At 42.9% G+C, this 27,958-nt stretch overlaps 1 protein-coding gene across 1 annotated transcript; it reads right to left on the minus strand.

Annotated features, from left to right (window-relative positions):
• Positions 1–59: 59 nt before the first annotated feature.
• Positions 60–27,756, minus strand: LOC110488230 (metaxin-1). The gene is made up of 8 exons (XM_021560369.2): positions 27,424–27,756; positions 17,786–17,855; positions 16,202–16,287; positions 7,273–7,365; positions 2,146–2,328; positions 1,361–1,437; positions 1,093–1,250; positions 60–733 (listed from the first exon to the last, which is right to left on the minus strand). Exons 1-8 carry the CDS (start codon positions 27,502–27,504, stop codon positions 510–512), a joined length of 972 nt encoding a protein of 323 aa, XP_021416044.1. The 5' UTR covers positions 27,505–27,756; the 3' UTR covers positions 60–509.
• Between the last annotated feature and the right edge of the window lie 202 nt (positions 27,757–27,958).

The raw sequence follows: 27,958 nt of genomic DNA on the forward strand, positions 1-27,958 counted from the left end.
TGAAGCTTGGAGAAACTGGAATGTTGGCAAACATACAACAAACACCTTGTGACAGATGGTTCAGCATTTGTACTTTTAATGACCTGAAATCAAGTCAAAATTCTGTTTGTGTAAGTGAAACCTGACAAAACATTTCAGAAAGTGGCTCAACCCTCATAACCTCTACCTGAAAGAAAGAAACCTGAAAAAATAAAAGGCATACCATTCTTGAATTAAATTAAAGTGTTCTTGAAGATTCTGAGACAAGAAAAGGTATGCCTTCCTGGGATGTCGAGAAAACAAAAATCAAGCACCAAAAACAGAGACTGCATAACTAGGCATGTTTGTGGAAGCCTAGAAGTGGTCTGAACTGACAGAGGATTATCGTGCAATGTGGGAGATTGAGATGTTTGAGGAACGTAATTCCTGTCCATCTATTCTCCGTCAATATGCACAGAATAAGTCAGAGAACGTCCATTTTCCCCTCACAACACCTCCTTCCATCTGGTCCTACACCGAGACAGTACTGCTCATTCCTCTTCCTCTTCCTCGCCTCCCTCTTCGATGTGGCGGGGTCCCACTAGCGCTGCCTGCGGTCGGATGTGCTGGATGCTGACGATCCCCATCAAAATGGCGTAGCCCAGCATCGAGCCCATGGCGAACAGGACCGACAGGATTTGCTTGCGTCGTTTATGGGGCTCGCTGTCAAAGTCACTACTGTCCGAATGGACTGACACCTTGCGAATGGGTGTCTCTAAAACAGAGAAGAAAAAACAGGATGAGAGTCCAAGAGCAGAAAGCATGAAGTCTCTGCACACAGTGGATCTAACATTTTAGCAATAGATTCTCAATACAGTTAGAGTTTTCAGTGTTTTGGAATTGAGTATCAGACTGCTAGACAAGGCACTCCAGATCAGCTGGTTCTCAAGTATCCCAAACAGTACAACTTTTTTTGTTGTAGCCACGGACAAGCACACCTGAATCAACCAGTCAACCAATCATCCACTTGACTATTTGAAATCAGGTGTGTTTGTCCTGTGCTACAACAAATGTGTACGGTTGGGGGTACTGCTCGAGGACCGGAGATGAAAAATAATACTCCAGGGAACTTACCTCCGCCCTCTGAGGGGAAATAGAGGATGAGGATGTTGGTGCAGTAATGCCGCAGGTTGTCCAGGGAGTTGAGGTGTTGCTGGAGTTTCCCATTGGGCAGCTTCACCTTCAGCAGGGGGGCTAGGTGACCAAACACATAGGCATCCAAAGAGGATGGGCTGTGGAGACAATCCACAAATGACAGTATACACACACTGATATGAAAGACGGTGGGGCAAACGTGTTATACATGCAATTTGTTTGCAGTTTGCACACAGCAGCCACTTACGAATCCCCGAAGAAGAACTTGTGTGAGCCCAGCCGTTGAGAGAGCAGGGTCATGCACTCTAGCGCATCATGATAGAGCTGTGGAGAAGATGAAAAGCCCCCAGACAACCATCAGCATGGACACACAGAGGCATTCACAGCCTGATCAGCTGTATCTGCATTCATGAAAAAGGTAGTCAGCGAGCAAGTGCCCATGGGGCTTATTTACGAACCATCCTTCAACAAAGCCAGAACATTGTTGTGTGTACAGTTAAACCAGAGATGGGGAACTCTGCCAAGGACCAGATTTGCCCATCCAGAGTTAGAGTCAATAAAATATAGCATAAAAAAACAATACCCCCTTTACCTGACTCAATTACCATGTGTTGTGAAAACACAGACTGTTTTGGCTTTTTGGGATTACTATGAACTACCCTCTCCATGTCAGTGTACCAAAGAGCCAATTCAAGGGCCTCTCTCTAGTAATAGCTAGCTGCCATTTTAATGATAATAGTCCTTCCATAGACTTGACCGTATAACCCCTAATTTATGCCCTGCGGTGATACTCGTTTTTCACCTCCTTCTCAAGACCCTCTTTCATCACTCCCCTCCATCTCTTCATTCTCACCGTCTGAATAAACTCTTTGTAAACTCTTTGTTCCTCTCTTCTGCATCACCCTCTTCTTCACCTTCTATCTCATCCCTCCACCTGCTACCTGCCCATCTGCAGAATCCCATTGTGTCAATTCACACGCTCTTATCTTCTTCCATAATATGTCTTTCTCACCCTCAACCATTCCTCCTCACCTCCTTCTCCAGCTGCTCCCCAGGCTCCAGTGTGGGGTCTCCCCTCACCAGCCTTAGCCTTTCCAGTTGCTGGTTGTGAATGCGGTTGGGCAGCAGGAAGTTGAGTGGGAAGGGGATGTTCTCGGCGTACCAGCGCCGTGTCACGTCCACATAGTTTTTTGAGTCCACCCACTGTGTGTATATCTGAGGAGGGAGATGGAGAGAGACAGAGAAAGGCAGGGACAGACACATACAGTGCCTTCAGAAAGTATTCATTCCCCTGGACTTTTTTTTAGCCTGAATTTAAAATTGAGATTTTTTGTTACTGGCCTACACACATAATGTCAAAGTGAAATCAGTTTAAAAAACAACAACATTTTAACAAATTAATTAACAATGAAAAGCTGAAACGTCTCGAGTCAATAAGTATTCAACCCCTTTGTTACGGCAAGCCTAAATAAGTTCAGGAGTAAACAAGTGCTTAACAAGTCACATAATAAGTTGCATGGAGTCACCCTGTGTGCAATAATATTGTTGAACATGATTTGTGAATGACTACCTCATCTCTGTACCCCACACATTGAGCAGTGAATTTCAAACACAGATTCAACCACAAAGACCAGGAAGGTTTTCCAATGCCTCACAAAGAAGGGCACCTATTGGTAGATGGGTACAAATAAAAAAAAGCAAACATTGAATATCCCTTTGAGCAAGGTGAAGTTATTTATTACAGTTTGGATGGTGTATCAATACACCCAGTCACTACAAAGATACAGGCGTCCTTCCTACCAGTTTAATGGCTGTGACATTGTAGTTACTCCACAATACTAACCTAATTGATTGAGTGAAAAGGAGGAAGCATGTACAGAAAACAAATATCTCAAAACATGCATCCTGTTTCCAACAAGGCACTAAAGTAATACTGCAAAAAAATGTGGCAAAGCACAAAGTGTTATGGTTGGGGCAAATCCAATAAAACACATTGCTGATGACCACTTTCCATATTTTCAAGCATAGTGGTGGCTGGATCATGTTATGGTTATGCTTGTAATCGTTAAGCAGTTTTTCAGGATAAAAACAATTAATGGAATGGAGCTAAGCACAGGCAAAATCCTTAAGTAAAACCTGGTTAAGTCTGCTTTCCACCAGACACTCGGAGATGAACTCACCTTTCAGCAGTACAATAACCTAAAACACAAGGCCTAAACTACACTGGAGTTGCTTACCAAGAAGACAGTGAATGTTCCCAAGTGGTCGAGGTACAGTTTTGACTTAAATCTTAAGACTTGAAAATGGTTGTCTAGCAATGATCAACAACCAATTTGATAGAACTTAAAGAATTTAGAATATAATAAAAATGGGCAAATGTTGTACAACTCAGGTGTTCAAAGCTCTTAGAGACTTACAGTTTTAATCACTGCCAAAAGGTGTATCACTGCCAAAGGTGTAGCATGTATTGACTCAGGAGTGTGAATATTTATGTAAAAGGAGACACACTATATATACAAAAGTATGTGGACATACATACCCTTTAAAGTAATGGATTTGGTTATTTCAGCCACACCTGTTGCTGACAGGTGTATAAAATTGAGCACACCGCCATGCAATCTCCATAGACAAACAGGCAGTAGAATGGCCTTACTAAAGATCTAAAGATGTCATAGGATGTCACCTTTCCAACATGTCAGTTGGTCAAATTTCTTCCCTGCTAGAGCTCCCCGGTCAATTATCAGTGCTGTTATTATGAAGTGGAAACATCTAAGAGCATCAACAGCTCAGCCATGAAGTGATAGGCCACACAAGCTCACAGAATGAGCGAGTAAAACTCGTCTATCCTTGGTTGAAACTAGAGGTCGACCGATTAATTGGAATGGCCGATTAATTAGGGCCGATTTCAAGTTTTCATAACAATCGGAAATTGGTATTTTTGGACGCCGATTTATTTAACTAGGCAAGTCAGTTAAGAACACATTCTTATTTTCAATGACAGCCTAGGAACGGTGGGTTAACTGCCTTGTTCAGGGGCAGAAAGACAGATTTTTACCTTGTCAGCTCAGGGATTCAGTCTTGCAACCTTACGGTTAACTAGTCCAACGCTCTAATGAGGAGCCTGCCTGTTACGCAAATGCAGTAAGAAGCCAAGGTAAGTTGCTAGCTAGCATTCAACTTATCTTATAAAAAAAACATCAATCAATCATAATCATTAGTTAACTAAACATGGTTGATGATATTACTAGTTTATCTAGCGTGTCCTGCGTTGCATATAATCGATGCGGTGCGCATTCGCGAAAAAGGACTGTCGTTGTCCAACATGTACCTAACCATAACATCAATGCCTTTCTTAAAATCAATACACGCAGAGTCAGGGTATATGCAACAGTTTGGGTCGCCTGGCTCATTGCGAACTAATTTGCCAGAATTTTACGTAATTATGACATAACATTGAAGGTTGTGCAATGTAACAGGAATATTTAGACTGATGGATGCCACCCGTTAGATAACCGATGTGAAATGGCTAGCTAGTCTCATGTCATATGTTCTGAGCAAGGAACTTAAACTTTCTTACATATATTGCACTTTTACTTTCAACACTTTGTTTTTGCATTATTTAAACCAAATTGAACATGTTTCATTATTTATTTGAGGCTAAATTGATTTTTTTTTTTTTTGAATTTTACCCCTTTTTCTCCCCAATTTCGTAGTATCCAATTGTTGTAGTAGCTACTATCTTGTCTCATCGCTACAACTCCCGTACGGGCTCGGGAGAGACGAAGGTTGAAAGTCATGCGTCCTCCGATACACAACCAACCAAGCCGGTGGGTTGTCTTTAACACAGCGCACATCCAACCCGGAAGCCAGCCGCACCAATGCACCGGAGGAAACACCGTGCACCTGGCCACCTTGGCTAGCGTACACTGCGCCCAGCCCGCCACAGGAGTCGCTGGTGCGCGATGAGACAAGGACACCCCTATCGACCAAGCCCTCCCTAACCCGGGCGACGCTAGGCCAATTGTGCGTCGCCCCACGGACCTCCCGGTCGCGGCCGGTTACGACAGAGCCTGGGCGCAAACCCAGGGCTCTGATGGCACAGCTGGCGCTGCAGTACAGCGCCCTTAACCACTGCGCCACCCGGGAGGCGAGGCTAAATTGATTTTATTTATGTATTATATCAAGTTAAAATAAGTGTTCATTCAGTATTGTTGTAATTGTCATTATTACAAATAAAACAATTTTTTTTTATTTTTAAATCAGCCGATTAATCGGTATCGGCGTTGAAAAATCATAATCGGTCGACCTCTAGTTGAAATACTCTCTACCGAGTTCGAAACTGCCTCTGGAAGCAACATCAGTACAATAACTATTGGTTGGAAGCTTTATGAAATGGGATTCCATGGCCGAACAGACACACACAAGCCTAAGATCACCATGTGCAATGCCAAGCGCCGGCTGGAGTGGTGTAAAGCTCTCTGCCATTGGACTCTGGAGCAGTGGAAACACGTTCTCTGGAGTGATGAATAACGCTTCACCATCTGGCAGTCCAACGGTCGAATCTGGGTTTAACGGATGCCAGGAGAACATTACCTGCCCGATTGCATAGTGCCAACTGTAAAGTTTGGCGGATGAGGAATAATGGTCTGTTGTTTTTCATGGTTTGTGCTAGGCCCCTGAAGACCAGTAAAGGGAAATCTTAAAGCTACAGCATACAATGACATTCTAGACGATTCTGTGATGTGGCAACAGTTAAGGGAAGGCCCTGTGCACAAAGCCATGTCCATGCAGAAATGGTTTGTCAAACATATTTGGGATTAATTGGAACTCCAACTGCGTGCCAGGCCTAATCGCACAACATCAGTGCCCGACCTCACTAATGCTTGTGGCTGAATGGATGCAAGTCCCTGCAGCAATGTTCCAACATCTAGTGGAAAACCTTCCCAGAAGAGTGGAGGGTGTTATAGCAGCAAAAAGGGGCACCTACTCCATATTAATGTCCATGATTTTCAAATGAGGATGTTCAATAAGCAAGTGTCCACATACTTTTGGTAATTTAGTGCATTTCATTTTCAATACATTCGCAAACGTTTCTAAAAACATGTTGTTTTCATTGTCATTATGGGGTACTGTGTGTAGAATTTCTTTTTTTTTAATCAATTTTGAATTCAGGCTGTAACAACAAAATGTGGAATAAGTCAAGGGGGTATGAATACTTTCTGAAGGCACTGTAAATGGATGGAGGAGGAGGAGAACAGAAGAGGCAGGTACCATAGATTGCGACCATAAAGTACTGCTAGAGCAACTACAACAAATGATCAAAGGCACGTTATAGAGCCAACACACAACAATGAAGATCAAATGCAACTTTTTTCAAAACACACCTGTGATCTTTTCAAGGTGGAGAAACGTGCATGTTCCACACTAGTTCCTACCCTGTCAACACCATAGGTTATCAAAAGGTCAACTCCCAATACCAGACAGAATTAATAAGACAGGACCACCCTGAGTAGAGGACCTTGTGCATTTCAGGTAAAATTGCAACCCAACGTTTATATCCCGGGACAAATTAGCTAGCAATAGCAAGCTTGGTTAATAGGACAAATTAGCTAGCAACTGCAAGCTAGCTAGCTAAATTGCCATAAATGTTTAATGCTTTTCGACCTGTCTCCAAATTAATATAATTGGTTCAGAGTTTGTTTTGATATTTCAACATGCGTGTCGTGATCGCGTTTGGTGTGGGGGGGACAAAATCAATATGCGCACGATGGCGGGTGGACGAACACACGCGCCCGGTTTGGGTATGGTGTCAGACAGAATTTATTTTCCTGAATCCACAGGGGTAACTCCAACTCCTCCCCCTGGCACAGACTGAAAGAGCCGAGACCTTTGATAATGTTTGGATCATCATCAACCACCATAGAAAGGCAATAATGGGATTGTTAAGATGTGGATATGGTTATTTGTGTGTGTGTGTGTGTTGACCCCATGCCCCTGTTTTACCCTGATCTGCTAAACCATATCCACCCTTTACCCCTTTTCTCATCTCACGTTCCCTTTCTTTTTCTATGTTCTACGGTATGTGAAGAGAGAAAAACAAACTGTCATCTCTTTCCTCCGGCCTTCCCTCGCCCTCTCCACATGTAGACGTGATCTCACCAATGCGGGCAGCAGTTTCTCCTCCAGTAGTGACACAAAGGCCAGAGTGTCCGCCCCTTCCTTGGCTGAGAGGTCATAGTCAGCGTTGTATTTCTGAAAGACAAGGACGGTCAGTCATTTAGTTTAGATATGGGATATCAGGTCCTAGATGAGAGTATGGATGTCGTTACAAAATAGTCAATAGAATTTACCAGGTAAAAAGACAGTCATAGCAAAAGTTCAGGTGAAAAGGCCTTTACAAAGCACAGAGAGGAATCTATACTGAACCAAAACAGAAACGCAACATGTAAAGTGTTGGTCTCATGTTTCATGAGCTGAAATGAAAGAACCCTGAAATGTTCCATACGCACAAAATGCTTATTTATCTAATTTTGTGCACATTTGTTTACATCCCTGTTAGTTAGCATTTCTCCTTTGCCAAGATAATCCATCCACCTGACAGGTGTGGTATATCAAGAAGCTGATTAAAAAGCATGATCATTACACAGGTGCACCTTGTGCTAGAGACAATAAAAGACCACTCTAAAATGTGCAGCTTTGTCACACAACACAATGCCACAGATGATTCAAGTTGGGGGAAATGTTCAATTGGAATGCTGACTGCAGGAAAATCCACCAGAGCGGTTGCCATAAGCCACCTCCAACATAATTTTAGATATTTGGGCATTACGTCCAACCGGACTAAAAACCGCAGACCACATGTAACCACGCCAGCCGAGGACCTCCACATCCGTCTTCTTCACTTGACGGATTGTCTGAGATCAGCCACCCGGACAGCTGATGAAACTGAAGAGTATTTCTGTCTGTAATAAAGCCCTTTTGTGGGAAAAAAAAAACTAATTGTGATTGGCTGGGCCTGGCTCCCCAGTGGGTGGGCCTATTCCCTCTCAGGCCCAACCATGGCTGCACCCCTGCCCAGTCATGTGAAATCCGTAGATTTGGGCCTAATGAATTTATTTCAAATGACTGATTTCCTTATATGAACTGTAACTCAGTAAAATCTTAATTATTGCATATATATATATATATATATATATATATATATATATATATACACACACAAAGTTGACAGCCATTTCCCTGTAATGCTTAGAGAAAATCTAATGTCAAGTGTTATTGAAGTGTTGTGGTTGTAGGTTCACCTGCCTCATCAAACCTCTATTATTTCAGGGAGTTACTATACTGTAGGTCACCAAGTGCTAACAATCAGTATCTATATAATGTGTGTGAAATGCTTGATATTGTATGTGATGTAAACAGGTCTACTTTCTTGGGGACCTGAATATTGATTGGTTTTCATCAAGCGGAAGCTTCTCACTGTAACCAGTGCCTGTAATCTGGTTCAGGTTATTAATCAACCTAGCAGGGTGTTTACAAACACTACAGGAACTATATCATCCACGTGTATTGATCACATTTGTACTAATACTGTAGAAAAGGGATCTTCAACTAGATTAAACCACCGGGCCAATTTTTTATTGAGCGGATGGTCAGGGGGCCGGAACTTAATTACACATATTTTGTAGACTGCAAATTGACCACAAGTAGTACAAAACCGGTATATACCTCAGCTGAATCTGGTAATGAATGGTGTGGCTGTTGAGCAAGTCGAGGAGACTAAAGTGACCATAGATTGTAAACTGTCATGGTCAAAACATATTGATTCAATGGTTGTAAAGATGGGGAGAGGTCTGTCCGTGATAAAGAGATGCTCTGCTTCTTGACACCACACTCCACAAAGCAAGTCCTGCAGGCTCTAGTTGTATCTTATCTTGATTATTGCCCAGTCAGAAGTGCTGCAAAGAAGGCTGCAGCTGGCCTAGAACAGAATGGCAAGTTTTGCTCTTCATTGTAATCAGAGTGCAAATATCAATCTCTTAGCTAATAGTTGTGGAAATACTAACTGCATCGCTTCTTCTTTTTATAAAGAGACATTGTTTACATAGTCAATTTACACACAGCACTGGCAAAATTCAAGGAAACATACAGAGCCACGATAGCATGGAACTCCCTTCTTTCTCATATAGTGCAAGTGAACAGCAAACCTGGTTTCAAAAAACAAATAAAGCAACACCTCTTGGCACAATGTAAATAGTCTGGTGGCCATTTGATTAACTGTTCAGCAGTCTTATGGCATGGGGGTCGAAGCTGTTAAGGAGCCATTTGGTTCTAGACTTGGCGCTCCGGTACTGCTTGTCGTGCGGTAGCAGAGAAAACAGTCTATGACTTGGGTAACTGAAGTCTGACAATTTTTGGGCCTTCCTCTGACACCACCTAGTAGTATATAGGTCCTGGATGGCAGGAAGCTTGGCTCCAGAGATGTACTGGGTCGTACGCACTACCCTCTGTAGCGCCTTAGGTCAGATGTCGAGCAGTTGCCATACCAGGCGGTGGTGCAACTGGTCAGGATGCTCACGATGGTGCAGATGTAGAACTTTTTGAGGATCTGGGGACCCATGCCAATATATTTTCAGTCTCCTGAAGGGGAAAAGGTGTGTCTTGGTGTGTTTGGACCATGATAGTTTGTTGGTGATGTGGACACCAAGGAACTTGAAGCTCTCAACCTGCTCCACTACAGCCCCCTCGATGTTAATGGGGGCCTGTTCGGACCGCCTTTTACTGTAGTCCACGATCAGCTCCTTTGTCTTGCTCACATTGAGGGCGAGGCTGTTGTCTCATCGTTGTTGGTGATCAGGCCTACCACTGTTGTGTCGTCAGCAAACTTAATGATGGTGTTGGAGTCGTGTTTGGCCACGCAATCGTGGGTGAACAGGGTGTACAGGAGGGGACTACACATCCCTGAGGGGCCCCAGTGCTGAGGATCAGCGTGGCATATGTGTTGTTGCCTACCCTTACCACCCGAGGGCGGCCCGTCAGGAAGTCCAGGATCCAGTTGCAGAGGGATGTGTTTAGTCCCAGGGTCCTCAGCTTAGTGATGAGCTTTGTGGGCACTATGGTGTTGAACGCTGAGCTGTAGTCAATGAACAGCATTCTCACATATTTCTTCCTTTTGTCCAGGTGGGAAAGGGCAGTGTGGAATGCGATTGAGATTGCGTCATCTGTGGATCTGTTGGGGCGGTATGCGAATTGGAGTGGGTCTAGGGAATCCGGAAGGATGCTGTTGATGTGAGCCATGACCAGCCTTTCAAAGTACTACATGGCGAACGACGTGAGTGCTACGGGGCGGTAATAATTTAGGCAGGTTACCTTTGGTTCCTTGGGCACAGGGACTATGGTGGTCTGCTTGAAACACGCAGGTATTACATTTTAATCCTCTCCCTGACCGAGTCTGTAAGTGAAGACACTTGCCAGTTGGTCTGGGTGTGCTTTGAGTACACGTCCTGGTAATCTGTCTGGCTCCGCGGCTTTGTGAATTTTGACCTGTTTAAAAGGTCTTGCTCACATCGGCTACCGAGAGCGTTATCACACAGTCGTCCAGAACAGCTGGTGCTCTTGTGCATGCGTCCGTGTTGCTTGTCTCAGGTCCATAAAAGGCCTTTAACTCGTTTGGTAGGCTCGTGTCACTGGGCAGCTCACATCTGGGTTTCCCTTTGTGGTCTGTAATAGTTTTCACCCCTGCCACATCCAACGAGCGTCAGAGCTGGTGTAGTAGGATTCAATCTTAATCCTGTACTGACGCTTTGCTTGTTTGATGGTTCATCTGAGGGCACAGCGGTATTTCTTATAAGTGTCCGGATTAGTGTCCACCTCCTTGAAAGCGGCAGCTCTAGCCTTTAGATCAATGAGGATGTTACCTGTAAATCCATGGCTTCTGGTTGGGATATGTACGTACGGTCACTGTGGGGACGACGTTGTCAATGCACTTATTGATAAAGCCGATGACTGAGGTGGTATACTCCTCAATTCCATTGGATGAATCCCGGAACATATTCCAGTCTGTGCTAGAAAAACAGTCCTGTAGCGTAGCATTCGCATCATCTGACCGCTTCTGTATTGAGTGAGTCACTGCTACTTCCTGCTTTAGTTTTTGCTTGTAGGCAGGAATCAGGAGGATATAATTGTGGTCAGAGTTTCCAAATGGAGGGTGGGGGAGAGCTTTGTATGCATCTCTGTGTGTGGAGTAAAGGTGGTCTAGAGCTTTTTCCCTCTGGTTGCACATGTGACATGCTGGTAGAAATGAGGTAAAATGGATTTATTTCTCTGGCCACTAGGAGTGCCGCTTCTGGATGAGCATTTTCTTGTTTGCTTATGGCCTTAAATAGAGTTGGTTGAGTGCGGTCTTCGTGCCAGCATGGGTTTGTGTTGGTAAATAGACACGAATAATAGATAGTATGGTCTACAGCTTATAAGGTACTCTACCTCAGGCGAGCAATACCTCAAGACATTGCGAACCAACTGTTATTGACAAATAGACACACACCCCTCGTCTTACCAGACGTAGCCTCTCTGTCCTGCCGGTGGGTGGAAAATACCGCCAGCTCTATATTATCCGTGTCGTCATTCAGCCACGACTCGGTGAAACATAAGATATTAAGGTTAATGTCCTGTTGGTAGGATAATCTTGATCGTAGGTCATCGATTTTATTTTCCAATGAATGCGCGTTGGCAAATAGAAGGGATGGCAGTGGGAGTTTACTCGCTCGCCTACGAATTCTCAGAAGGCAGTCTGACCTCTGATCCCCTTTTTCTCCATCTTTTCTTCATGCAAATGACAGAGATTTGGGCCTGTTACCGAGAAAGCAGTATATCCTTTGCGTCGGACTCGTTAAAGGAAAAAGCTTCTTCCAGTTCGAGGTGAGTAATCTCTGTTCTGATGTCCAGAAGTTATTTTCGGTCATAAGAGACGGTTACAGCAATATTATGTACAATATAAGTTAAATGCTATTTTTTTATACAAATATAGCATGTATAGCATACTTGTTGTGTGTATGAACTTATGCAAACACACACTAGTCACTTTAAACAATGCCACTAATAATGGTTACATATCTTATTACTCATTTCACATGTATATACTGTATTTTATAGCACCTATTGCACCTTGCCTATGCCGCTCGACCATCGCTCATCCATATACTTATATGTACATATTCTCATTCACCCCTTTAGATTTGTGTGTATTAGGTACAGTTGAAGTCAGAAGTTTACATACACTTAGGTTGTCATTAAAACTAGTTTTTCAACCACTCCACAAATTTCTTGTTACCAAACTAGTTTTGGCAAGTCGGTTAGGACATCTAAGTCATTTTTACAACAACTGTTTACAGACAGATTATTTCACTTACAATTCACTGTATCACAATTCCAGTGCTTCAGAAGTTTACATACACTAACTTGACTGTGCCTTTAAACAGCTTGGAAAATTCCATAAAATGATGTCATGGCTTTAGAAGCTTCTGATAGGCTAATTGACATCATTTGAGTCAATTGGAGGTGTACCTGTGGATGTATTTCAAGGCCTACCTTAAAACTCAATGCCTCTTTGCTTGACATCATGGGAAAAGAAAAAAGAAAATCGTCCAAGACCTCAGAAAACAAATTGCAGAGCTCCACAAGTCCGGTTCATCCTTGGGAGCAATTTCCAAACGCCTGAAGGTACCACGCTCATCTGTACAAGCAATAGTACGCAAGTATAAACACGATGGGACCACGCAGCCTTCATACCGCTCAGGAAGGAGATGTGTTCTGTCTCCTAGAGATGAACGTACTTTGGTGCAAAAAGTGCAAATCAATCCCAGAACAACAGTAAAGGACCTTGTGAAGATGCTGGAGGAAACAGGTACAAAAGTATCTATATCCACAGTAAAATGAGTCCTATATCAACGTAACCTGAAAGTCTGTGCGTCAAGGAAGAAGCCACTTCTCCAAAACCACCATAAAAAAAAGCCAGACTGCAGTTTGCAACTACACATGGGGACAAATATCGTACCTTTTGGAGTAATGTCCTCTGGTCTGATGAAACAAAAATAGAATTGTTTGGCCATAATGACCATCGTTATGTTTGGAGGAAAAAGGGGGAAGCTTGCAAGCCGAAGAACACCATCCCAACCGCGAAGCACAGGGGGTGGCAGCATCATGTTGTGGGGGTGCTTTGCTGTAGGAGGGTCTGGTGCACATCACAAAATAGATGGCATCATGAGGAAAGAAAATTCTGTGGATATATTGAAGCAACATCTCAAGACATCAGTCAGGAAGTTAAAGCTTGGTTGCAAAAGGGTCTTCCAAATGGACAATGACCCCAAGCATACTTTCAAAGTTGTGGCAAAATGGCTTAAGGACAACAAATCAAGGTATTAGAGTGGCCTGACCACAAATCCCTGACCTCAATCCTATAGAAAATGTGTGGCCAAACTGAAAAAGTGTGTGTGAGCAAGGAGGCCTACAAACCTGACGCAGTTACACCAGCTCTGTCAGGAAGAATGGGGCAAAATTCATCCAACTTATTGTGGGAAGCTTGTGGAAGGCTACCCGAAACGTTTGACCCAAGTAAACAATTTAAAGGCAATGCTACCAAATACTAATTGAGTGTATGTAAACTTCTGACCCACTGGGAATGTGATGAAATAAATAAAAGCTGAAATAAATCATTCTCTCTACTATTATTCTGACATTTCACATTCTTAAAATAAAGTGGTGATCCTAACTGACCTAAGACAGGGATTTTTACTAGGATTAAATGTCAGGAATTCTGAAAAAACGAATTTAAATGTGATTGGCTAAGGTGTATGTAAGGTTCCGACTTCAACTGTAGTTTTTGGGGAATTGTTAGATTACTTGTTAGATATTACTGCATTGCCGGAACTAGAAGTACAAGCATTTTGCTACACTTGCATTAACATTAAAAAAATAGAGATTGTTTTCCACATTTATTTAACCAGGTAGGCCAGTTGAGAACACGTTCTAATTTACAACTGCGACCTGGCCAAGATAAAGCAAACAGTTCGACAAAAACCACAACACAGAGTTACACAAACAAACATACACAATAGAACAATCTATATACAGTGTGTGCAAATGTAGTAAGATTAGGGAGGTAAGGCAATAAATAGGCCATAGTGGTAAAATAATTACAATTTAGCATTAACACGAGTGATAGATGTGCAGAAGTTGATGTGCAAGTAGGGATACTGGGGTGCAAAAGAGCAAAAATAAATAACAATATGGGGATGAGGTAGTTGGGTGGGCTATTTACAGATGGGCTGTGTACAGATGCAGTGATCGGTAAGCTGCTCTGACAGCTGATGCTTAAAGTTACTAAAGGAGATATAAGACTCCAGCTACAGTGATTTTTGCAATTTGTTCCAGTCATTGGCAGCAGAGAACTGGAAGGAAAGGCAGCCAAAGTAGGTGTTGGCGTTGGGGATGACCAGTGAAATATACCTGCTGGAGCGTGTGCTATGGGTGAATGTTGCTATGGTGACCAGTGACCTGAGATAAGGCAGGACTTTACCTAGCAAATACTTATAGATGACCTGGAGCCAGTGGGTTTGGCGACGAATATGAAGCGAGGGCCAGCCAATGAGAGCATACAGGTCGCAGTGGTGGGTAGTATATGGGGCTTTGGCGACAAAACAAATGGCACTGTGATAGACTACATCCAATTTGCTGAGTAGAGTGTTGGAGGCTATTTTGTAAATGTCATTGCCGAAGCCAAGGATCGGTAGGATAGTCCGTTTTTAGTAGTCATGTTTTTAAATGTATGTAAATAAAGTTTTTTGTCTGTAATGTATTTTTTGTTATGTGTCGGACCCCAATAAGACTGTTGCCATTGGCCCTAACCATTGGCCCTCAATCTGTAAGGTCGAAGCAATATGGGAGACGCTTTACCACAACACTGCTAAACAAATCATCTGTTGCTCAACCTGTGGGGTATACTACAAAGTAGGATCAATGAGTTAGCCAACTAATTTGATAAACCAGATAAACCAGAAACAACTATTGATTGATTTCTGAAAGCTAAACTTAGATGTGTTTTTGGTTGTTGTAGTCAATTAGACCATGTCTAAGCTTATCTTTCTAAATTGTAAAAGGTTATTTCAGAATATTAAGGCAAGTTAGCTGGCTAATTTATTCATCCTGATTTGTAGTATACCCCTCTGGTGACTTGATGAGAGACCCCTTCCATCTATGCAGAGTTTATGGCCAAGATTTCTACACCAGAGGCTCACAACCCAGCCTAAAACACTAAATTAAGCCTAGTAAATCACTATGCCAAGACTTTCTACCAATAAAGGTCAATGCAACAACTCATAACCAGTTAATTTCCACCCCCAAGACTCACTGTCCCTGGACAGCAATATATTTAAGGACCTCAAGTTTTGCCTACGGTCTTCCTTTTGCATACCAGTTGTATCAGTTTGGCAGACGAGAAAGACCCCTGCACTTATGCAAAAGTGTGCCTTTTTTAAGTTTCTTAACCATACTTCTTAATATGGTTGGTTAAATGGTTATTTCAAATAAAAAATTGTTTAACATAAACTTTAAATCCGAGTGTGTGAACCTCCACTTTGAGTACTGACAATTTAACTTGAACGCACCAACAAAATAACTAGTGCCCAACCCAACTATAGATGTGGAGGTCTTGTAGAGATTACCATGTTGTTACTGGAGCTCAAGAAAATACTTGTGAAACTAATTTCTAACTTGAATCTGCATGCCCAGAATTTATAAGCAAGGGAATATACCTTGAAGCCAAAAGCAGTACACATTGGAAATCAGTTCCTGACTATGACGATATCTACAAATGGCTCCGGATGTCACTCACCTGTTTGTTATTAAGAATGTCTCAACCTTTTAGTGTTACATTAACACACGTTTCCTATAGAACAGCTCATAATTTGGCAGAGCATCATCACCCACCTGTTCCCTCTCCAAAAGGATGGGGGTGGAGGGGGAGGTTGTCTTTCACCTGCTTACCATTCATCTCCCCTGTGGGAAGAGGAAGAGACATGGTAGGAATAGGACTCACCTGTTTTCTAAGGTGAATGATGATATTACTGGGTTTGGAAAGACTACGAGTACTTTCCTCCGTGGTCTTCAGTGCCGGCAAGGTACCTGAAACGAGGGACCAGTGCAGTCAGCCGAAAGGGCGCAATCAAGGTCTACTTTATTGCAATCGCTCTGCGCAGATTATCTGACCTCACTCACAACGCGTGGAAAAGTGTTTAACATCTCAGGAAACACATTAAAATGATATAGCGATCTTCTGAAATGGATAGCGGGAATGCAAAAAACAACGATCCAGACAGTAACCATAAAGACCTCAGAGTCGTCTGAACCCCCTGTGGTGTGAGGAAGCCAGGAGGGTGCAGCAAAACTGGGCTGGCATACAAAGAAGGTGGTACTGAGAGATATGAGAACGTCAGGTGCTCGCTGACCTTTTGACTGTTACCACACGACCTGTGACCCCTGTTCTACTCCAGTGAGAAGAGGGGGAAAGTAAGAGCTTCCTGTTCTCATATATCAAACCATGGCTTTCTTCGTTCCTAAGGGTGAGTGAACGCAGACGGTAAAGTAACACTATGGGAGTTGTGTGATGTGTGAGCCTGTACTGAGTTCAGTGAGTTCATTCCAAAAAAGGCATGGTGAGTACTAGGGCTGGGAATTGCCAGGGACCTCATTACGATATCAAAATGCTTAGATGCTGATAAGATAAGAATTGCAATTCTCCCTATTCTATATGTATTGTGATTCGATTGCGATTTGATGTTCCAAACATATTGCTCACTATACACTGTGTACAAAACATTAGAAACACCTTCATAATATTTACATGCACACCCTTTTGCCCTTTGAGAACAGTCTCAATTCGTCAGGGCATGAACTCTAAACGGTATCGAAAGCATTCCACAGGGATGTTGGCCCATGTTGACTCCAATGCTTCCCACAGTTGTGCCATGTTTGCTGGATGTCCTTTGGGTGGTGGACCATTCTTGATACTCACATGATACTGTTGAGTGTGAAAAACAGCAGCATTGCAGTTATTGACACATTCAAACCGGTGTAGCTGGCACCTACTACCATACCCTGTTGAAAGGCATTTCAATCTTTGTCTTGCCCATTCACCCTCTGAATGGCACACATTCACAATCCCTGTCTCAATTGTCTCAAGGCTTAAAAATCCTTCTTTAACCCGTCTCCTCCCCTTCATCTAGACTGATTGAAGGGGACTTAACAAGTGACATCAATAAGCTTTCACCTGGATTCATCTGGTCCAGTCTATATCATGGAAAGAGCAGGTGTTCCTATTGTTTTGGACACTCAGTGTGTGTCTGCTGAAGAGAGACGAGACAGCATAAGAAAATGACTTTTGATCAGTCATGGAAATAAAAGTGCTGAAAACGTATTTAAAAGAAGATAAATACTGGAGTTTTAGCGCAGGTAATGCCGACTAGCGCTAGCCAAGCTACCTAGCAAAAAAATACAACATTTCAAATTGATACTTGAAGTCAAAATATATCTATATATAATATCATCCAAAATAATATTGCAATATGTATCGATTTTTACGATAGTGAGAACAGAACATAGCAGTGCTCTGGGTTGGAATTACCTGTGGGGCTTCTCCAGGGGTTGGTGATCTTGTGGACTTTGAGTGGAGCACCAGCAAACTTGGCATAGGCCTGAGAGAAAGAAAGACAGAGAAACAGATGAGCAAACAGTTTCCAATAAAGTTTATGACTCAATATAATAAATGCCATTTAGTAGAAGCTTTTATCCAAAGCAAGTTACAGTAACGCGTGCATACATTTTACATATTGGTGGCCCCGGGAATCAAACCCAGAACCCTGGCTGTGCAAGCCCCATGCTCTACCAACTCTCTATCAACTCTGCCATACAGGACCACAGTAATGGAGTCTTATGGATTACTTTGGTACCTTATACTTTAGGACAGCGAGATGCCTCTTTCACCACAGAGAAACTATTCAAGCAAGAAGAACACCACTTCTTCCAGATAGCACTGAAGAAATTACATGTCTTTGGAACTGAAGAGAGGTGCATGACTCTTTTCCAGCCAAAATACCAGATTACAAAGCTCATTACCTTCTTGAAAATTCAGTGAATGTTTAAATAACACAACGGCTCCTTCAAAGACCAAGAGATCTCGTTAGGAAAACTCAAAAGGCAAGAATATCCTGACATTTTCAACCTCCCCTGTCAGAGTCTGTAATACCAACATGTTTCAAGCAGACCACTATAGTCCCTGTGCCCAAGAACACTAAGGTAACCTGCCTAAATGACTACCGACCCGTAGCAATCATGTCTGTAGCCATGAAGTGCTTTGAAAGGCTGGTCATGGCTCACATCAACACCATCATCCCAGAAACACTAGACCCACTCCAATTTCCATACCTCCCTAAAAGATCCACAGATTATGAAATCTCAATTGCACTCCACACTAGAGGTCGACCGATTAATCGGAATGGCCGAATAATTAGGGCCGATTTCAAGTTTTTATAACAATAACATTTTTTTTTACACCTGTATTTAACTAGGCAAGTCAGTTAAGAACACATTCTTATTTTCAATGACGGCCTAGGAATGGTGGGTTAACTGCCTTGTTCAGGGGCAGAATGACAGATTATTACCTTGTCAGCTCAGGGATTCAATCTTGCAACCTTACGGTTAACTAGTCCAACGCTCTAACCACCTTCCTCACGGGGAGCCTGCCTGTTACGCGAATGCAGTAAGAAGCCAAGGTAAATTGCTAGCTAGCATTAAACTTATCTTATAAAAAACAATCAATCATAATCATTAGTTAACTAAACATGGTTGATGATATTACTAGTTTATCTAGCGTGCGCATTTGCAAAAAAAGGACTGTCGTTTCTCCAACGTGTACCGCACCAGCAGGCTCGTAAGCATTCATTCAAACAGCACCTTAGTGCGTTTTGCCAGCAGCTCTTCGCAATGCTTCAAGCATTGAGCTGTTTATGACTTTAAGCCTATCAACTCCCGAGATTAGGCTTGTGTAACCGATGTGGAATGGCTAGCTAGTAAGCGGGGTGCGCGCTAATAGCGTTTCAAACGTAACTCGCACTGAGACTTGGAGTAGTTGTTCCCCTTGCTCTGCAAGGGCCGCGGCTTTTGTGGAGCGATGGGTAACGCTGCTTCGAGGGTGGCTGTTGTCGATGTGTTCCTGGTTTGAGCCCAGGTAGGGGTGAGGAGAGGGATGGAAGCTATACTGTTACACTGGCAATACTAAAGTGCCTATAAGAACATCCAATAGTCAAAGGTATATGAAATACAAATCGTATAGAGAGAAATAGTTCTATAATTCCTATTATAACTACAACCTAAAACTTCTGACCTGGGAATATTGAAGACTCATGTTAAAAGGAACCACCAGCTTTCATATGTTCTCATGTTCTGCGCAAGGAACTTAAACATTAGCTTTCTTACATGGCACAGATTGCACTTTTACTTTCTTTTCCAACACTTTGTTTTTGCATTATTTAAACCAAATTGAACATGTTTCATTATTTATTTGAGGCTAAATTTATTTTATTGATGTATTATATTAAGTTAAAATAAGTGTTCACTCAATATTGTTGTAATTGTCATTATTACAAATAAAAGATACATTTATTTTTGTAATTTTTTAATATATTTATTTTTAAACTTTTAAAAAAAATTGGCCGATTTATCGGTATCGGCTTTTTTTGGTCCTCCAATAATCGGTATCGCTATTGCCGTTGAAAAATCGTAATCGGTCGACCTCTACTCCACACTGCCCTTTCCCACCTGGACAAAAGGAACACCTATGTGAGAATGCTATTAATTGACTACAGCTCAGCGTTCAACACCATAGTGCCCTCAAAGCTCATCAATAAGCTAAGGACCCTGGGACTACACATCTCCCTCTGCAACTGGATCCTGAACTTCCTGACGGGCCGCCCCCAGGTAGTAAGTGTAGGTAACAACACATCCGCCACGTTGACCCTCAACACGGGGGCCCCTCAGGGGTGTGTGCTCAGTCCCCCCCTGTACTCCATGTTCACTCATGACTGCACGGGCAAGCCCGACTCCAACACCATCATTAGGTTTGCTGATGACACAACAGTGGTAGGCCTGATCACCGACAACGATGAGACAGCGTATAGGGAGGAGGTCAGAGACCTGCCCGTGTGGCACCAAGACAACCACCTCTCCCTCAACGGGATCAAGACAAAGGAGATGATTGTGGACTACAGGAAAAGGAGGACCGAGCATGCCCCCATTTTCATCGACGGGGCTGTAGTGGAGCAGGTTGAGAGCTTTAAGTTCCTTGGCGTCCACATCACCAACAAACTAACATGGTTTGAGGGCACGACAAAACATATTCCCCTTCAGGAGACTGAAAAGATTTGGCATGGATCCTCAAAAGGTTCTACAGCTGAACCAGAGTATCCTGACTGGTTGCATCATTGCCTGGTATGGCAACTGCTCGGCCTCCGACCGCAAGGCACTACTGCGAACGGCCCAGCACATCACTGGGGCCAAGCTTCCTGCCATCCAGGACCTCTATACCAGGCAGTGTCAGAGGACGGCCCTAAAAATTGTCAAAGACTCCAGCCACCCTAGTTATAGACTGGGGAGCAGTACCAGAGCGCCAAGTCTAGTTCCAAGAGGCTTCTAAACAGCTTCTACCCCCAAGCCATAAGACTCCTGAACATCTAATCAAATGGCTACACAGATTATTTGCATTGCCCCCCCCCCCCCCCCCTCTTTTACACCGCTGCTACTCTCAGTTATTATCTATGCACAGTCACTTTAACTCTACCTACATGTACATATTACCTCAATTACATCGAATAACAGGTACATTGACTCTGTACCAGTACCCCCTGTATATAGCCTCATTATTGTTATTTTACTGCTGCTCCTTAAATTATTGTTTGTTTTGTTTATTATTCTTTCTGTTTTTAGGTACTTTAAAAATGTTAAAACTGCATTATTGGTTAGGGCTCGTAAGTAAGCATTTCATTGTATTTGTATTGTATTTGGCGCAATAAGATTTGATTTGATATCCAGGATTATCCTACCTTTACGAGGTAGAGTTTACAGCACTCCGAAACCCTTAAGGGCACATCACTTGCATTATGCTGACAGGGCAAGTGTCCAAATATTTCTATTTACCTCAACTTTAAGTTAAACCCCGAGGACGTCAGGCCAACAAAATGAAACAACCAACCTGCACTCCCTAAATTAGGTCTATATGTAGGCTAGGCCTCTTAAAAGTTGAGGAGGGATACATTCAATATTCACGAGACTCAAACTAGCTGGGTTTAATTGAAAACAAAGACGTCAATCATCGCTTTGGCATAAAGTAGCCTAAAAGTAGTCACCCTTACAGGGGTTAACTTGAAATCTATCTGGGTGGTGGTGGTAGGAGGGGAAAGAAAAAGAAAGGAGAGGAGGGGTGACGAGTCCCTAAGTCGTCTTCCTGAGGTTCAAACCCCCCATTTTCTGAAACCCCTAGGAAACCGCAGTTAAAAAACATAAAAACGCAGATACCCTCAACCGCAGAACTGTTGGCAAATTTCACTGAGGATTGAGGTACTCTGTGGCGCTCGGAGCACTCTATAAATCATCTTCCTTTTTGGGTGTCCATAGGGATGGAGAGGAATGCATAGCCTATTTCACATAGAGCAATACAAACCTACAGTACCCTAAACAAACACTGACTGACATTTACAAGGATATACAAGCCAAGTATGCTACAGCCTAAACTTGGCCCAGCTATCACATTCATTTTGAAATCCATCCTGGAAATGTTTAAAACGAGGGCCTGAACTAAACTCAGCAAAAAAGAAACATACCTTTTTCAGGACCCTGTCTTTCAAAGATAATTACTAAAAATCCAAATAACTTCACAGATCTTCATTGTAAAGGGTTTAAACACTGTTTCCCATGCTTGTTCAATGAACCATAAACAAAACTTAGGACACTAAAGAGGCCTTTCTACTGACTCTGAAAAACATCAAAAGAAAGATGCCCAGGGTCCCTGCTCATCTGTGTGAAAGTGCCTTAGGCATGCTGAAAGGAGGCATGAGGACTGCAGATGTGGCCAGGGCAATAAATTGCAATGTCCGTAGTGTGAGACGCCTAAGACAACTCTACAGGGAGACAGGATGGACAGCTGATTGTCCTCGCAGTGGCAGACCACGTGTAACAACACTTGCACAGGATCGGTACATCCGAACATCACACCTGCGGGACAGGTACAGGATGGCAACAACACCTGCCCGAGTTACACCAGAAATGCAAAATCCCTCCACCAGTGCTCAGACTGTCCGCAATAGGCTAAGAGAGGCTGGACTGAGGGCTTGTAGGCCTGTTGTAAGGCAGGTCCTCACTAGACACCACCAGCAACAACGTTGTCTATGGGCACAAACCCACCGTCGCTGGACCAGACAGGACTGGCAAAAAGTGCTCTTCACTGACGAGTCACGTTTTTTTCTCACCAGGGCTGATGATTGGATTTGCATATATCGTCAAAGGAATGAGCGTTACACCGAGGCCTGTACTCTGGAGCGGATCGATTTGGAGGTGGAGGGTCCGTCATGGTTTGGGGCAATGTGTCACAGCATCATCGGACTGAGCTTGTTGTCATTGCAGGCAATCTCAACGCTGTGCGTCCTACTCCCTCATGTGGTACCCTTCCTGCAGGCTCATCTTGACATGACCCTCCAGCATGATAATGCCACCAGCCATACTGCTCATTCTGTGCGTGATTTCCTGCAAGACAGGAATGTCAGTGTTCTGCCATGGCCAGCGAAGAGCACGGATCTCAATCCCATTGAGCACGTCTGGGACCTGTTGGATCGGAGGGGAGGGCTAGGGCCATTCCCCCCAGAAATGTCCGGGAACTTGCAGGTGCCTTGGTGGAAGAGTGGGGTAACATCTCACAGCAAGAACTGGCAAATCTGGTGCAGTCCATGAAGAGGAGATGCACTGCAGTACTTAATGCAGCTGGTGGCCACACCAGATACTGACTGTTACTTTTGGCTTTGATCCCCCCTTTGTTCAGGGACACATTATTCCATTTATGTTAGTCATATGTCTGTGGAACTTGTTCAGTTTATGTCTCCGTTGTTGAAACTTGTGATGTTCATACAAATATTTACACATGTTAAGTTTTCTGAAAATAAAACGCAGTTGACAGTGAGAGGACATTTATTTTTTTTGCTGAGTTTACAAATAAGCTAGACTGCTAAAGAATTGAGTTCCTGCAAGGATCTAGCGTAGAGTAGGCTATACCACGAAAATGTGCCAACATTAGATGTTGGCTATCCCTAGATAATAATAACAAAATCAATGACTTTCCCAGAATTCCCAGTTTTTCCATAAATCCTGGTTGGGAATATCCTGGAATCAGGAGAGAATAAGTGCAAAATCCAGAATCCAGGATTTCTAGAAAACCTGTGGATTGTAGGTAAGTTGCAACCCTACACCTGACCAAGACACCTTTATTGTTAAGTAAAAAATAGGTAGCTAGAAAGTCAAATTAGGTAAACTGGCCTGGATGTTGATACTGTGAATGCATGCTGTCAAACAATGGTTCTTAATAGCTTGATGTGTTTTGTGCCCAGTATGTGTGGGTTCACATAGCAGGACAACACTGACACAGCTTTAGAAAACAGCCCATGACTTAGGAAAATATCTTAAGTGAAAGAGATGAATTCTGTGGCCTGACAAAATAAAGCCCTGTCTGCCTTGTCATGGCAGATCATATAACACTGCCAAGTAGCCTCCAACCCCACAGTGACTGCTGTGCAGCTTTAGAGCAGCTAAGCAGAACATTCCTCCCTCCCTCAATCTGAGTGTGATGAAGTCCAAACATCACTTTCTCGGCACAGTAACTAAACAGTAGATTCCCTTATGTCTGAATGTAGACAGTTTGGGCCTATAGACCTCTCATCTCTCTTTGAGTAGCTCAATTATCATAGCCTACCCTTTAGGCACTATCGTGCTGACCCGAACTGTGCTGGTCTGGCTTGGATATGTCTTTGACCCTAGATCATAACTTCTAGCATGGTTCAAGCAACTAACCTATGCGTAACCAAGTCAGCACAGAACAGTTCATCTCGGCTTGTGAAATGGCTATTAGATCACTTTAAGCTCTCAGAATGAAGACAACCTTAATACTTGGATGTGTATACAAGAAAATCACCTTTACCCCTCCCATATGGCCTCTGTGTGTGACTGTAGTTATAATAAGAGAGGGTTCTGGACATTGTACCATATGTTAGAAACCATAACCCCACCCTCATCCCGCTCGGGTGTGGGTTTAGTAAATGGAGACCCCACTTTGTTGCAGATGAGAATGAAAATCATTACATTTTTCCCTGCCACAGGAAAAATAATGGGAGTGTTTCCTTCCCACTGTGGGATTTGCCAGACGCTTTTAAATCCCATTTCCTTCAGGAAAAAAAGCTATTTGGGTTTGCCAGCTGAAGTGTGTCTGGCTCGAGGGAAACGAAAGAAACACTAAGGTCTAGATCACTATCCTAGTATGCCTAAGTCATTAAACAGAAGCTGTGGAATGAACATTGTTCATTAACATGGTTTTAACTACTGTCGATTATGCCAACACCTGCCTGAGATGGGGAGAGAGATGGTAGTCTGTGGTTTATGCTGTATAGACAGCATTGGAGCTTTAAAGTAAGAGTGTGGTAGTATTGTGCAGTCCAAATCATGTAAATTGAGAAAGCTCGACAAGCATTGGGTTTCAGATCCCCTAAAAATACAGACAAAGGAGGGAGCCACAGTAATTGACAGACCTTTGTCAGGCAGCAGGAAATTTCCTTGTGGCTCCCAATCATGTCTACACATATTTTGTTGGAACTTTCAAATCTTATCCCAAAACCATGGGCCTTAATATGGAGTTGGTTCCCACATTTGCTACTATAACAGCATACACACTTCTGGGAAGGCTTTCCACTAGATGGTGGAACATTGATGTGGGGACTTGCTTCCATTCAGCCACAAGAGCATTAATGAGGTCGGGCACTGATGTTGGGCGATTAGGCCTGGCTCGCAGACATTGATCCAATTCATCCCAAAGGTATTTGTTGGGGTTGAGGTCAGGGTTCTATGCTGGCCAGTCAAGTTCTTCCACAGAGAGGTCAGTACAGGTCCATCAAAGCTTGGACCGAGAGCCTAAAAAACAGCTTCTATCTCAAGGCCATCAGACGGTTAAATAGCCATCACTAGCTGGCTTCCACCCGGTTACGCAACCCTGCACCTTAGAGGCTGCTACCCTGCATACATAGACTTGGAATCACTGGCCACTAATAATGGAACACAAGTCACTTGAATAAATGTTTAAATAACACATACATACGGCTTTACTCATCTCTTATGTTTATACTGTATTATATTCTCCTGTATTTAAGTCAATGCTCGATTTTATAGACCTGTCAGCAGCGGGTGTGGGGAGGGGGTAACAGGGCATCTTTCCACAGGAAACACCATTTTTTGTAAATTATACAAGGGGAAGAGTGTGTGCTTATTTATGTTTTCTTCCCCTTTCTTGGCTTTTCTCTAGTTTCTTAGAACCCCGCTAGTTGGGTGGTGGTGGTGATGATGGCTGCATGCTGTTTAGACAGCTGCACTGGACAGTGAGATAATCCATGCTGGGTAAATTAAAACAAAGACAAGTAATAACAGGCTAGCCAGGGTTCAAAGCAAGTCCCTATAACACCAACAAAAGGGGGCTAAAGTGAGAGCGGTTCCCTTTCCAGTCGCCACCATTCACAATGACATCAGCATCAATTGTGTGTTAGTTAAATGAAGTCTGCCATAGAATGAGGAATTATAATAATGTAATAAATAGGATCTCTATGTTACCAGCCCTCCAATGTTCACTGGAGGAATGAGCCTCCATATTAATTACCATATGCCGAATACAAAGAAAACACCAGGCTAAAATCGGTTAAATTATTGACACTTTTTCTTAATCTCAAACACCATCTGGGAATTAAAGTTAGTGTCCACAAATATTTGGGTGTATGAGAACACATTCTCATTTGCAGAAACAACCTGGGGAATAGTTACAGGGCCAATTGTAAACTGGGGATTATTAGGTGGCCAAATTGGGAATTTAACATCCTGCGATAAGTGCCATGGGACCGCAGAGGACACCGTTGATTTTTTACCTTTATTTAACTAGGCAAGTCAGTTAAGAACAAATTCTTATTTTCAATGACGGCCTAGGAACAGTGGGTTAACTACCTGTTCAGGGGCAGAACGACAGATTTGTACTTTGTCAGCTCGAGATTTGAACTTGCAACCTTTTGATTACTAGTCCAACGCTCTAACCACTAGGCTACCCTGCCGCCCCTAATGCAGGGTGGTATGCTGCTGGCGAATTGTATGCTTAGTTAGAAGTAGTGAATTAAACTAACTCTAAACTACAAATTATTGCCATAATAAATAATGTAAATGTTTCACTTCACAAATGAATGCGTATTGTGAACTGGACATTGCAGTGGCCACTTATTAGTCACTTTAATAATTGAAAAAATGACACTATAAATGACATTTATTTTAGGCATAACTATTTTTTTTCCGGGGGCAAATTATGAAATTGGTGTCTGAGCAAAGACAGTTGAGCAAAACAGAATGGAAAGCGTTTAACATAACCTTTGACAATTTAGGCCATTACTCGATCCTTGGCATTAGCTAATACCAAGACATGTAGCTAGTTCAAACTGTCATCAAATGCGGCACTAGAAATTCTCAACACAATATTCCAACAGAGTAGTACAGTAGGCCGTTTAAGTCAGGTCACACTTGACTTGTCAAAAGCAAGCAACCAGAAACCTGAAATTGGCTGTTCCCTGACCAAGTTGCATATCCAACTAGTTAACGTTACCTGGCTAAATAATAAGAGCATGTTTTACTGGATTTGAGCTAAATGTTATAACTGAGCTAACATAATGGGAACGTGACGATCATTGACCAGCCTAGGATTGTTGGATCAATGCATGTCATGTTGTCAATAACACATTATGTAGTTAGTTAGCTAGCTAACATGAGTGTGCATTCAAGTCATTCATCAAAGCGGAGCTAACCGTTAGCTAGCTAGCTAGGTCACCTCAGTCCTCACCCTCTGTTGCCTTGTGTTGAAGGGAAATTATTTATGCGACGACAGTAACGGTGAATAATAATTTACGTATTGTAATCACCTATTGTATTTCTTACCAAAACGGTTAGACAGTCTGTATCAACTGAGGGTAAACCCCAATCGCCTTTCCAGCAGTACAACTCCAAGGGGGCAGCCATCTTAATTTGTTAACCCTTCACTCGGAAGCTAAGCTGCGAACGCCTCGATAACATCGACAGTGTCATTGTGCAAAATGGTACGCAGCATCATCTGGATGTGTGCAATAAAAGTTAAACATTCACATTCTACTACCATTTCGGTCAAGCCTTCTCTGCATACAATTTGATGCATACGTTCGATAAATCCACACATAACGCACTGCTTCTGCAACGCAATGCTGCAAGGAACACGCAGCGTTCCATTGGAAATGAAGTACTTCTGGGGTACCAAAACCCTAAACACTGTCGGTGTGCTCAAGGCGTTCGCGCCACTGTAACCACTGACAACAATCTCAGGATTTCCTTAGCAACGTTGAATGAAGGAACAGATATAACAATGAGCTATTTGATGAAGACACAAGAAGGGAGGACAAAGATGGTGAATACATGAAGATACTGGTAATTCACTGAGGCT

This window comes from Oncorhynchus mykiss, chromosome 32, assembly GCF_013265735.2.
Source record: "Oncorhynchus mykiss isolate Arlee chromosome 32, USDA_OmykA_1.1, whole genome shotgun sequence".
Taxonomy (NCBI): domain Eukaryota; kingdom Metazoa; phylum Chordata; class Actinopteri; order Salmoniformes; family Salmonidae; genus Oncorhynchus; species Oncorhynchus mykiss.